General features: G+C 45.9%; 1 protein-coding gene across 1 annotated transcript in view; it reads left to right on the top strand.

Moving 5' to 3' along the window:
- Positions 1-13101, top strand: part of LOC111969534 (E3 ubiquitin-protein ligase PDZRN3-B-like) — a 131466-nt gene that overhangs the window by 107858 nt on the left and 10507 nt on the right. The window contains 3 exon segments of the mRNA XM_023995718.2: positions 7945-8195; positions 10595-10612; positions 10614-10651. Coding sequence (XP_023851486.1) covers positions 7945-8195; positions 10595-10612; positions 10614-10651 — 307 coding nt within the window.

Raw genomic sequence — 13101 nt, 5'->3', positions numbered from 1 at the left:
CGCACAGTCGTGAAGAAGCCTTGACAGCGCCTCTTCCCCCTCAGGAAGTTGAAAAAGTTTGGCATGGGCCCCTCAGATCCTCAAAGTTCTACAGCTTCACCATTGAGAGCATCTTGACTGGCTGTATCACTGCTTGCTATGGCAACAGCACCGCTCTCGATCGCATGGCGCTACAGAGGATGGTGAGGACAACCAAGTACATCACTAGGGTCAAGCTCCCTGCCATCCGCCTCTATATCAGGCGGTGTGAAAGGAAGGCCCGGAAAATCGTTAGACTCCAGCCACCCAAACCATAGACTGTTCTCTCTGCTTCTGCATGGCAAGTGGTACAGGTGCATCAAGTCTGACACCACCAGGCTCCTGAACAGTTTCTATCCCCAAGCTATAAGACTGCTAAATAGCTAACAAAATGCCTACACGGACTATCTGAGTTGACCCTTGTATTTATTTAAAAAATGTCACTGTGTATGCACACTCACAGAAGTCTACACACTCACGCACACTGACACTCCAACACACACATAAAATGCATGCACACATACAATCATCATATATGCTGCTGCTACTCTCAAAAGTATGTGGGCACCCCTTCAAATGAGTGAATTTAGATGTTTCAGCCACACCCGTTGTTGACAGGTGTATAACATTGAGCACATAGCCATGCAATCTCTATAGACAAACATTGGCAGTAGAATGGCCTTACTATAGAGCTCAGTGACTTTAAATGTGGCACCGTCATAGGATGCCACCTTTCCAACAAGTCAGTTCTTCAAGTTTCTGCCCTGCTAGAGCTGCCCCGGTCAACTGTAAGTGCTGTTATTGTTTAGTGGAAACATCTAGGAACAACAACAGCTCAGCCACAAGCCACAAGCCCACAGAACGGGACCACTGAAGCGAGTAGCGCATAAAAATTGTCTGTCCACGGTTGCAACACGTATCGAGTTCCAACCTGCCTCTGGAAGCAATGTCAGCACAAGAACTGTTCATCGGGAGCTTAATGAAATGGGTTTTCATGGCCGTGTGCAGCCTAAGATCACCATGCGTAATGCCAAGCATCGGCTGGAGTGGCCGCCATTGGACTCTGGAGCAGTGGAAACGCATTTTCTGGAGTGATGAATCACGCTTCACTATCTGACAGTCCGATGGACGAGTCTGGGTTTGTCGGATGCCAAGAGAACGCTACCTACCCCAATGCATAGTGCCAACTGTAAAGTTTGGTGGAGGAGGAATAATGGTCTGGGGTTGTTTTTCATATTTTGGGCTAGGCCCCTTAGTTCCAGTGGAGAGAAATCTTAATGCTACAGCATACAATGACAATCTAGACGATTCTGTGCTTCCGACTTTGTGGTAACAGTTTGGGGAAGGCCCTTTCCTGTTTCAGCATGACAATGCCCCCGTGCACAAAACAAGGTCCATGCAGAAATGATTTGTCGAGATCGGTGTGGAAGAACTTGACTGGCCTGCACAGTGCACTGACCTCAACCCCATTGAACACCTTTGGGAGCAATTGGAATGCCGACTGCAAGCCTGGCCTAATCGCCTAACATCAGTGGCCGACCTCACTAATGCTCTTGTGGCTGACTGGAAGCAAGTCCTTGCAGCAATGTACCAACATCTAGTGGAAAGCCTTCTCAGAAGAGTGGAGGCTGTTATAGCAGCAAAGGGGGAACCAACGCCATATTGATACCCATGATTTTGGAATGAGATGTTCGGCAAGCAGTAGTGTATATCCTGATGCCTAGTCACCTTACGCTTAAACATATCTATCTCTATAACTCCAGTATCCCTGCACATTGTAAGTATGGTATTGGAACTGACCCTCGTGTTCTTATTTTCATTTCTTGTGTGTTTTTGTTCTACCTTTTACTGTGGGGGCCACCTGGGACCCAGAGCTTTAATTCCCTGTGTGGAGATGAGGATGCCCAGGRGGCTCCTGTAGCCCTGCTGCGATCCCTGCAGGATACGGCTTGATGCCATTAGTCACTGTCATTTAAACAGACAAGTTTATTTTGATTGGGTGTGTTTGTAGTTTGTGTCCTGGCTTTCTGAGATGATTGAGAGAGGAAGGCATGGGTTACACACACAGCAGCTGTTTCTCTGAGTGTACTACTATATCATCTGAGATGAAGCCGTCCTGGGTAAATTATGGTAGAGCTAACAGGAGATGCTGCCTGCTGGAGTAAAATATGATCAGCTGTCAGTCCTCACAGGGGGTGTGTGGAGAGATGAGCCTGTGTGTGCTGCTGCTGCTGCTGCTGCTGCTGCTGCTGCTGGGCTGCAGCTCAGGGACTTGGTACTGGTGACTGTGAGCCAGCAGAGGGAGATAGTGAAGGGTGACAGAGACCTGGGTCCCAGCCCCACTGCCAGTGATTACTACCCCACTGGGTCAATCCCTCGCTCCCCTTTTGTCTCCATCTCCTGCCTTCACTGTGCAGCAACATATAGAGGCAGACAGAGTCGGAGACTGCTGTGGTATACTGCCAGCAAGCACACTCCACTCCCATCCTCATGTTATCCATGAGGATAACACACAGACTCGACCTCGCGGCCAGATGTTCTATCCTGACCAGTGTAAACCAATGTCACACAGCACAGCCTGGTTCAGAGCAATTTTCAGTCATCTCAGTTAAAACCGTTGTTCAAATTGTAAGTAAAAGGTGCTTGTTTCATCAGTGTGGGAAACTAGGAAAGCCCTTCTTGATTAGCACCTTACGTTGAGCTCATTAAGAGGAAGGCAGCAGAATGCCTAAAGGAAGTGATTCTGGGTATTCTATTGATCTACTGTGGATAACAGAATATCCCATGCTTATATCAGATTAAGAGAAAGTAATCAGTAGTGTCTTTTTCAGCCCGCCGTGCTTATTAGCGAAATTAGTTTCTCGCTATTTGTTCTGTAATCCTCTGTAAACCTGCCTGCTGCAGTAAATAAAGACGGCTGTGTTTTTAACTCTCAGAAATTGAAAGACGTTCCCCACAGTCAGTCAAAAGAAGAAAAAAACACACAAACCACACACACTCAGAATGAGACCATTAACAAGCTCACCAAGCCGTACTGCTTTTTTGTTGAACATTTTTAAACGTGAAATAAAAGAAGGGATTAACTGTAGTTGGGAACTGAATTAACCCACATTGAGAAAACACTTCCACTGCCACTCAAGCAGCTATAGGACCCCTGAAACTAAGCCGTCAAGCCTCCCTCCACTCTCTCTATCACGTCAGCCCTTCCTCTCTCTGTTAAAATAAATTCAGACTTTGAAGAATTTTCTTAAGAGGTGTATTGAACCATAAAGAGAGACTTTAGAGAGAGAAGTGAGCGCCACTCATGGTCCTTTCTGAACAAGTGTCTATATAAACAGAGGTTCCCAGGGCTCTCCTGCCTACCCACTGTTGAAAGGCAACTTCTTTACCTGGCCGTTTCCACTTCATTCACCTCACTGACTGCATCGCCTAAAGGAAAAGAAACAGTTGTTCTTTAATTATGTACTCTTCTTTAATTAAGAAAGATTAGTTGGAGCATGAACAACTATATAAGAGATAAGTCTAACATGTTGCATTGTATGCCTTGGCTCAAATCTGTAGTTTTCGTAAAGCCTTTCCAATATAATATTTTCATCAATAATACTCAGAAAGTTCTACACCTCCACTTGGTGCTGTTGACGTTTCTTCCACATGATTTGAGTTCTCTTAAGGCAGCCCACAGCTACAGTATTGGGCTAGAATGAAAGTTACTTTTCTCACAAATTGACAGATATGCCTATTTGGCAGCAGGTCAGCAATCAGGGAGAGGCTGATATACGCACACTCACTCACACACACACACACACACACACACTACACACACACCTGCTGCCTTCATGCTAAAGTCTCAATCTGGATTTTTTTTGCATTCCATGGTTATTTGGGGGTGAGTAAGGTTAAGGGAGGGTGGCTGGGCTGTTAATTTGTGTTCCTCATTACCTCCAGGACGAGACAGAGACAGACATCTCTATCACATGTCTGAGGTCCAACATTCAGCTCATTTTATGGCCAATGATAAAATTCAGAACATTTAGTCTGCTGTTTCATGCCATCTCGGACTCCTTTCAAATGGTGTATTATTATGAGGCTTTCGAAAGGAGACAATCCCCTCTAGAGTCTGAACCAGTGATCTGATGTGATGTCGAAATGGAAGAAAACGGGGTGTGAATAACAAAGGAATGACCCTTAGTGTCTGGACAGTCAGAAATACACATGGCATATGATTCAGACCTCATTGGTATTCTTTGAACAGGGAGCAGAGCTGAGCTCACTGCCCTCTTGTCATTACATTGGATTTACGAGACCCTTCACTGAAGGAGGGCTGTATGAAAGGTTTACACAGTCATTCTACATGTCACTCTTTGCTGCTTTCTGTCAACAGAACACAGATTCTAGTGCTTGGCATAATGCTAATGTTAACTTTGCAGGTGAAAACATTTTTGAAGTAGGTGGATTTTTTTCTACTGATAAAAAGTAATTAACTGCTGTTCATTACAGTTTAAAGAGTATTCCCAGATTTATTCCCGACAAACAAATGTGAATGCTTTGACTCTTTGAAGATAAAGGGTTAAAAGGTATGTGATTTCGCTAGAACGGCGCTATAGCGAGCTGTGCATAATGTTTGGAAGTGCTGTGGGTCTTTTATTAGGGCACTGCACTAGGCCGTGCCATGTCAGCGGTGAGGGTGGTGGTGAATGGAGGCCGTGGGACGCGGAATGCTCCAGCTCTCCTGGAGGGGCCTGGCTTTGTCTCCGGGTCACTGCCTTCAAGGACAACTGGGATTACAGGGCAAACGGGCCTGTCTGAGAAAGGGACGGCCACACAGACAAGACTCTGCTAACCCAGAGAAATGAACAGAGAGAGACAGCGGAACTTTGTTTTTACTTTTTTGTTTATAGCCTATGTGTGTTTGCCAAACGTCTCCAAAGCCTCTCAGCACTCGTCCTCACATTAATATTTTTTTATTATTTCAATTTCGTAATGATTCAGCACATCTCTTCTCATTCCATTTTCTCTCAATTATTAAATGCAAAATGTAAATGGAAGTTATTACTTTTGGCCAAATTGTGACGTTGGAGAAGTGGAAATTGAACTCATTTGAGATGATACAATTATCCTCTAGGCTGGGATTAGCGTTAATCCTCTCTGGTTATTAGTGAGCACATAACCGCTTCAAAGTTGAAGTGCACAATGTCCCCTCCTCCTCCTTACACACACACACACACACACACACACACACACACACTCACAGCTCAGTGCTCTGTGGTGATGTCTTAGCATGGAGCACATTCTAAGATACAAGTATTACCACAAAGCACTTGGCAATTTACCATAGAAAGTTGGCAAATTCTCCAAAATACTTGGAATTGGGGCTATTATAATAGGTATTAGATACAAGCACAGCCAGACTGGAATCAGAATCCAGGATGGCACACATGCCATGATTAAGTCACAGGGACAGGGTTGACATTGCTGCTGTCCCTGTTCTACAGCATCCCAGTTAAGCCTGAAACTTCTGCTGTGAATTAGAATGAGACAAATATGGCAAGAGGAAACAGTAACCGTATCAACCAATTCCACYCTTTTCAGAAAATGAATCCAGAGAGAGAGAACATGTCTAATGAGCTCCAGAGTTATACACCTGGACATCAGTCTTCTCAGTGAGCCCACAGTGGGCTATCTTGGCCCTGGCCTGTGTTTGTGGAGAGCAGGCAGGGGGAGAGGAGAGCGTGGCCAGCCTCTGAAATGAGAAGAGCCCCCGGCCTCAGATCCTATCAAAGCTCTCACACGTCCAGGAATCACAAGCAAACAAATTCCAAATGCTGCGGAATTTGAGAGTGGAACTGACGAAGGTTCTGGGAGAGGCCTGATAAGCCGAGAAGAGAGGCAAGCTGCTGACCCAGGGTGCCGTGCAGCACTGCTAGCAGGAGGACAGCCCATCTCGTGTGGTGCTGTCTTCTCTTCCTGACATCTTAATGAAGTTCACTCCTGTCTTGTTGTTTTGTCTGTTCTGTTTGGGGGTTAGGGTTTGGTCTAGGATTTTTGCTCTGGTGAACATGTAGGCTACACAGTTCTCAGTGTTCTTTCTTTGTCATGTTTTGTCACGTAAAAACTACACGTTTTAATGAAATAATATTGTCCTATACTGTTTTGACTATTATGTAACAACCTAAACAATGCATGTATAACAAACGGTAAATCCCTAATGAGATACAATGACACATCCTCTTCATTATAAGGATTGAGAAGGCTGAGGGGATTGACTTTAGTGGCTCATCCCAATTTAACTTCTCTGATCTACGGATACCGAATACGGGTTCACTTTCCTAACAACCGCTGAATTGCAGGGCGCCAAATTCAAAAATATTTATAATCATGCAATCACAAGTGAAATATACAAAAACACAGTTTAGCTTGTTGTTAATCCACCTATGGTGTCAGATTCTGAAAATATATTTTACAGCGAAAGAAATCCAAGCTTTTGTGAGTGTAGCTTTCAATGCTACATCAGCTAGCCKCAAATTAGCATGGTCACGAAAGTGTGAAAAGCAATAAAATMAATCGCTTACCTTAGATAATCTTCGGACGTTTCCACTCACGAGACTCCCAGTTACACAACAAATCTTATTTTTGTTCGATAAATATTACTTTTATCACAAAAAAAACACCATTTGGGTTGCGCATTATTTTGAGAAAACAAAAGCTGTGTTCCGTTCGACAAATCGCAAAAAGTATCCGAAATGGTCGTAGAAACATTTAAAATGTTTTTTATAATCAAACCTCAGGTTGTCTTTAACAAACATAATCGATAATATTTCAACCGGAGCATAACCTATTCATTAAGAGAGAAAAGGAAAATGGTGAGCTCCTCCCACGGTCGCAGGAAATATTCAGAGGACACCTGACCTCTTTTGAAACATCTCGCTCATTTTTCAAAATAAAAGCTTGAAAACTATGTCTAAAGCCTGGTCACAGCCTGAGGAAGCCATTGGAAAAAGAATCTGGTTGATACCCCTTTAAATGGAGGTTAGACAGGCCAGGAAACAAATATATATATATWTTTTTTAAATCACTTCCGGGTTACTTTTTCTCAGGATTTCGCTTGCAGAATAAGTATTATTTTTCTCACAAACAATATTTTGACAGTTTTGGAAACTTTGGAGTGTTTTCTATCCTAATCTGTAAATTATATGCATATTCTACGATCTGGGCCAGAGAAAATGTCCGTTTACGTTGGGTACGTTATTTAAAAAATATATATAATAATCTGACCCCTAGCGCTAAGAGGTTTAACTAGCTTCTTCTGTGTGACACTGCAGTCCGGCCTGCTGCTCAAAATAATCTCCCCAGGTTAACATACTGCAGCAGCCTGGCATAGCAGCTAATCTCTGAGTGGAGGTCAGGTTCTTCTTCTTGATTAATTAAAGAGGGGCTCAGTCCTAATTAACGTCCTATTCTGCTTGGTCATGCTGTGACCCTGTCAAACAGACTGAGGCAGTAATACATTATCACACACAACTGTCAAACTGGAATACTCTCCTCCTGGATTTTTGTGGAAATCCACAGACACACTCATCCAGTGATCTAATGGTGTAATCTTCTACAATATGATGATATCAGGGCTTATGTAGCATGAGGGATTTTGTATCATCTTGGGGATGTATTGTATCCATCTACTTACAATAAACCCCAGCTTGTGAACATGAGAGATGGGGGAAGCAATAGAGAGAGATTAATAGTGTGATTTAAGTACGTCTCATCCCCTCATTTACTCTGTGTGTGTGTGTGTGTGTGTTACAACAGTGTGCTGTGTACAAGCAAACTGTCATATAGCCACTGAAAAATAAATACTTTTCAAAGTCAAATCCAGACACCTAACGCTGTTCTTCTATAGTTAACCATATCCTGTCTCATCTGTGTGTGCAGGTGAATGGGAAGGACCTGTCCAAGGCCACCCATGACCAGGCAGTGGAGGTCTTCCGCACGGCCAAGGAGCCCATCATGGTCCAGGTGCTTCGCCGGGCCCCCCGCCCCAAACCCTCCATCCCTGCCTCAGACACCCAGGTGGTAGACATCAGCACACAGACAGACATCACCTTTCAACACATCATGGCCCTCACCAAGCTACCTGCCACCGCCCCCACCGTGGCTGTGTTGGAGCAGTACCTCATGCCTGAGTGAGTTACAGTACACTGTCCTATCGGCTGGGTTAGAGTTAAGGGGAGGGACGGGGTTAAAAGACAAGATGATTCCTTTCCTTATTTTTTTMGTCCATTCATGGTCAATGATTGGAAAAGGACTTGATAGGCAAAATAATGTTGTTGAAAACTTACCCAGTCAGTAAAGAAAAGGCTCAGGCTCAGGAAAAATATTTGGATACAGTGTCACTTTGCCAGTTCATTAAAACAGAACCTTCTAACTGAAGTTCATGTGAATGTTACAGCTGTCACTTAGTGAGATATCAGGTCCTGGGACACATGCTTAAATGAAGATGGCCTTGTTAATTTGTGTTAGCATATTGAATTACTACCTGTCTGTCGTCCACTAGCTGTGTGGCCCAGAGCTCACAGTCTATGTGTGGCCCGGAGCTCACAGTCTATGTGTGGCCCGGAGCTCACAGTCTATGTGTGGCCCGGAGCTCACAGTCTAGGTGTGGCCGGAGCTCACAGTCTATGTGTGGCCCGGAGCGTCACAGTCTGTATTGTGTGGCCCGGAGCTCACAGTCTGTGTGACCCGGGGCTCACAGTCTCTCTGGCCCGGAGCTGACAGTCTATGTGTGACCCGGAGCTACGTCTAGTGTGGCCCGGAGCTCACAGTCTATTGTGTGCCGGAGCTCACAGTCTATGTGTGGCCCGGAGCTACTCAGTCTATGTGTGGCCCGGAGCGCACAGTTATGTGTGGCCGGAGCCCACAGTCTATGTGTGGCCCGGAGCCCACAGTCTATGTGTGGGCCGGAGCGCACAGTCTATGTGTGGCCCGGAGCCCACAGTCTATGTGTGGCCCGGAGCTCACAGTCTATGCGTGGCCCGGAGCTCACAGTCTATGCGTGGCCCGGAGCTCACAGGTCTATGCGTGGCCCAGGGCTCACAGTCTATGCGTGGCCCGGAGCTCACAGTCTATGCGTGGCCCGAGCTCACAAGTCTATGCGTGGCCCGGAGCTCACAGTCTATGCGTGGCCCGGAGCTCACAGTCTATTGCGTGGCCCGGAGGCTCACATCTATGCGTGGCCCGGACTCACAGTCTATGCGTGGCCCGGAGCTCACAGTCTATGCGTGGCCGAGCTCACAGTCTATGCGTGGCCCGGAGCTCACAGTAATTGCCGTGGCCGAGCTCACAGTCTGATGCCGTGGGTCCCAGGGCTCACAGTCTATGCGGCCCGGAAGCTCACAGTCTATGCGTGGCCCGGAGCCACATCTATGGTGCCAGTACATCTATGCGTGGCCCGGAGCGTCACAGTCCTGTGTGACCCGGAGCTCACAGTCTATGTGTGACCGGAGCTCACAGTCTATGTGTGGCCCGGAGCTCACAGACTATGTGTGGCCCGGAGCTCACAGACTATGTGTGGCCCGGAGCTCACAGACTATGTGTGGCCGGAGCTCACAGACTATTGATGGCCCGGGCTCACGACTATGTGTGGCCCGGAGCTCACAGACTATGTGTGGCCCGGAGCTCACAGACTATGTCTGCCGGAGTCACGGTCTATGCGTGGCCCAAACTCACAGTCTATGCGTGACCCGGACTCAGTCTTATGCGTGGCCCGGAGCTCACACTTATGCGTGGCCGGAGCTCAGTCTATGCGTGACCCGGAGCTCACAGTCTATGTGTGACCCGGAGCTCACAGTCTATATGTGGCCTGGAGCTCACAGTCTGTTTGTGGCCCGGAGCTCACAGTCTATTTGTGGCCCGGAGCTCACAGACTAGGTCTGGCCGGAGCTCACAGACTATGTCTGGCCCGGAGCTCACAGACTATGTCTGGCCCGGAGCTCACAGACTATGTCTGGCCCGAGCTCACAGTCTATGCGTGGCCGGAGCTGTGGCCCAATGTCACAGTCTATGCGTGACCCGGAGCTCACAGTGCTATGCGTGGCCCGGGGCTCACAGTCTATGCTTGGCCCGGAGCTCACAGTCTACGCGTGGCCCAGAGCTCACAGTCTACGCGTGGCCCGAGCTCAAGTCTATGCGTGGCCCGAGCTCTCAGTCTATGCTGGCCCCGAGCTCACAGTCTATGTGTGTACACATTATCGGTAGGAACAGCTGCTCTTTAATGGTCAATCATGATTATTTAATTGATTTTAGTCAAATTAAAAATATAACATTTTAATTTCTGATTAACCTCAGGCCAAGACACTTCTTAAAACTAGATTTAAAATTCCACTCTTACAGAATAATGTGGGCAGTTGTTTTCCCTTCTCAAGTCATTTAAAATTTAGCATGGATAAGATCTAACTGAAACACTGTAGTAACAGATTAATAATGACAAGCCTTGTTAATCTGTAAGACAACAGTGTTATTAGTTTCTGGAGGTCGGTCTATTTCCTATAAAACTATCTTTTATTGTGTTGAATTACTTTCATAGGCATTCCCCTGGGCACGAACTTTGACCCCAATGATTTCTTGGAGGGCATGCAGGCAGGAGATTGGGATCGGAGAGCATGAGTGTAACAGACAGACGACTACCTTCTCTTTTTCCCCTCTCCCCATCTACCTTTCTCCTCCTCTCTACCCATCTCCCCCTCCTTCTTATCCCTCTTCTCTCTCTACCCATCTCCCCCTCTCTTCTTCTTCCCCCTCTTCTCCTCTCTACCCATCTCCCCCTCTCTTCTTCTCCTTCTCTACCCATTCTCCCCCTCTTCTTCTCTTCCCCCTCTCTCCTCTTCTACCCATCTCCCCCTCTCTCCTCCTCTCTACCATCTCACCCTTCTTCTTCTCCCCCTCTTCTCCTCTCTACCCATCTCCCCTTCTTCTTCTCCCCCTCTCCTCCTCTCTACCCATCTCCCCTCTCTTTTCTCCCCTCTCTCTCTCACCCATCTCCCCTCTCTTCTTCTCCCCCTCTCCTCCTCTCTACCCATCTCACCCTCTCTTCTTCTCCCCTCTTCTCCTCTTCTCCCATCTCCCCCTCCTCTTCTTCTCCCCCTCTCCTCCTCTCTACCCACTCCCCCTCTCTTCTTCTCCCCCTCTCCTCCTCTCTACCCATCTCACCTCTCTTCTTCTCAATGAGAATAAAGTTGAAGTCGGACGTTTACAACACTTAGGGTGGAGTCATTAAAACTCATTTATCAACCACTCCAGAAATTTCTTGTTAACAAACTTAGTTTTGGCAAGTCGGTTAGGATATCTACTTTGTGCATGGCACTAGTCATTTTTCCAACAATTGTTTACAGACAGATTATTTCACTTAATCACAATTCCAGCGGGTCAGAAGTTTACATACACTAACTTGACTGTGCCTTTAAACAGCTTGGAAAATTCCAGAAAATTATGTCATGGCTTTAGAAGCTTCTGATAGGCTAATTGCATCATTTGAGTCAATTGGAGGTGTACCTGTGGATGTATTCAAGGCCTACCTTAAAAACTCAGTGCCTCTTCGCTTGACATCATGGAAAAATCTAAATAAATCAGCCAAGACCCCAGAAAAAAAATTGTAGAACTCCACGTCTGGTTCATCCTTGAGAGCAATTTCCAAACGCCTGAAGGTACCACGTTCATCTGTACAAACAATGGTATGCAAGTATAAACACCATGGGACCACGCAGCCGTCATACCGCTCTGGAAGGAGATGCGTTCTGTCTCCTAGAGATGAACGTACTTTGTTGCGAAAAGTGCAAATCAATCCCAGAACAACAGCACCTTGTGAAGATGCTGGAGGAAAGGGTACAAAATATCGATATCCACAGATAAAACGAGTCCTATATCGACAACCTGAAAGGCCGCACAGCAAGGAAGAAGCCACTGCTCCAAAACCGTCATAAAAAAACAACTACGGTTTGCAAACTGCACATGGGGACAAAGATCACACTTTTTGGAGAAATGTCCTCTGGTCTGATGAAACAAAAATAGAACTGTTTGGCCATAATGACCATCGTTATGTTTGGAGGAAAAAGGGGGAAGCTTGCAAGCCGAAGAACACCATCCCAACCGTGAAGCACGAGGGTGCAGCATCATGTTGTGGGGGTGCTTTGCTGCAGGAGGAACTGGTGCACTTCACAAAATAGATGGTATCATGAGGGAGGAAAATGATGTGGATATATTGAAGCAACATCTCAAGACATCAGTCAGGAAGTTTAAGCCTGGTCGCAAATGGGTCTTCCAAATTGATAATGACCCCAAGCATACTTCTAAAGGTGTGCAAAAATGGCTTAAGTACAACAAAGTCAATGTATTGGAGTGGCCATCACAAAGCCCTGACCTCAACCCTATAGAAAATGTCTGGCAGAACTGAAAAAGTGTGTGCGAGCAAGGAGACCTACAAACCTGACTCAGTTACACCAGCTCTGTCAGGAGGAATGGCGCCCAAATTACGAACTTATCTGGTGTGATGCTTGTGGAAGGCTATCCGAAACGTTTGACCCAAGTTGAACAATTTAAAGGCAATGCTACCAAATACAAATTGAGTGTATGTAAACTTCTGACCCACTGGGAATGTGATGAAAGAAATAAAACTGAAATAAATCATTCTCTCTACTATTATTCTGACATTTCACATTCTTAAAATAAGGTGGTGATCCTAACTGACCTAAAACAGGGAATTTTTACTAGGATTAAATGTCAGGAATTGTGAAAAACTGAGTTTAAATGTATTTGGCAAAGGTGTATGTAAACTTCTGACTTCAACTTTATACATTAAGACATCCAACACTGTATCCCTCCAGCAGTGTCTTCATCGCAATGGCTCTGTTAGCCACCAATAATCCAAGATGGCGTAGCAGTCGGATGTGTGTTTGTCTTGTCCCATGTAAATAGTCGGTTTCGTCTAGGGTTTTTTCGTGTATATTTTTAATCTCACTTTCCACCTACGATCTAAATATACTTTCCTGCAACCCACCTCACCCAATGTGGTACGGATGTGCTATTTTTATACGTTAT

This window comes from Salvelinus sp. IW2-2015, linkage group LG1 (genome assembly GCF_002910315.2).
Source record: "Salvelinus sp. IW2-2015 linkage group LG1, ASM291031v2, whole genome shotgun sequence".
Classification (NCBI taxonomy): domain Eukaryota; kingdom Metazoa; phylum Chordata; class Actinopteri; order Salmoniformes; family Salmonidae; genus Salvelinus; species Salvelinus sp. IW2-2015.
The sequence above is the reverse complement of the archived record's forward strand: the minus strand, read 5'-3'. Positions and strand labels throughout refer to the sequence as shown.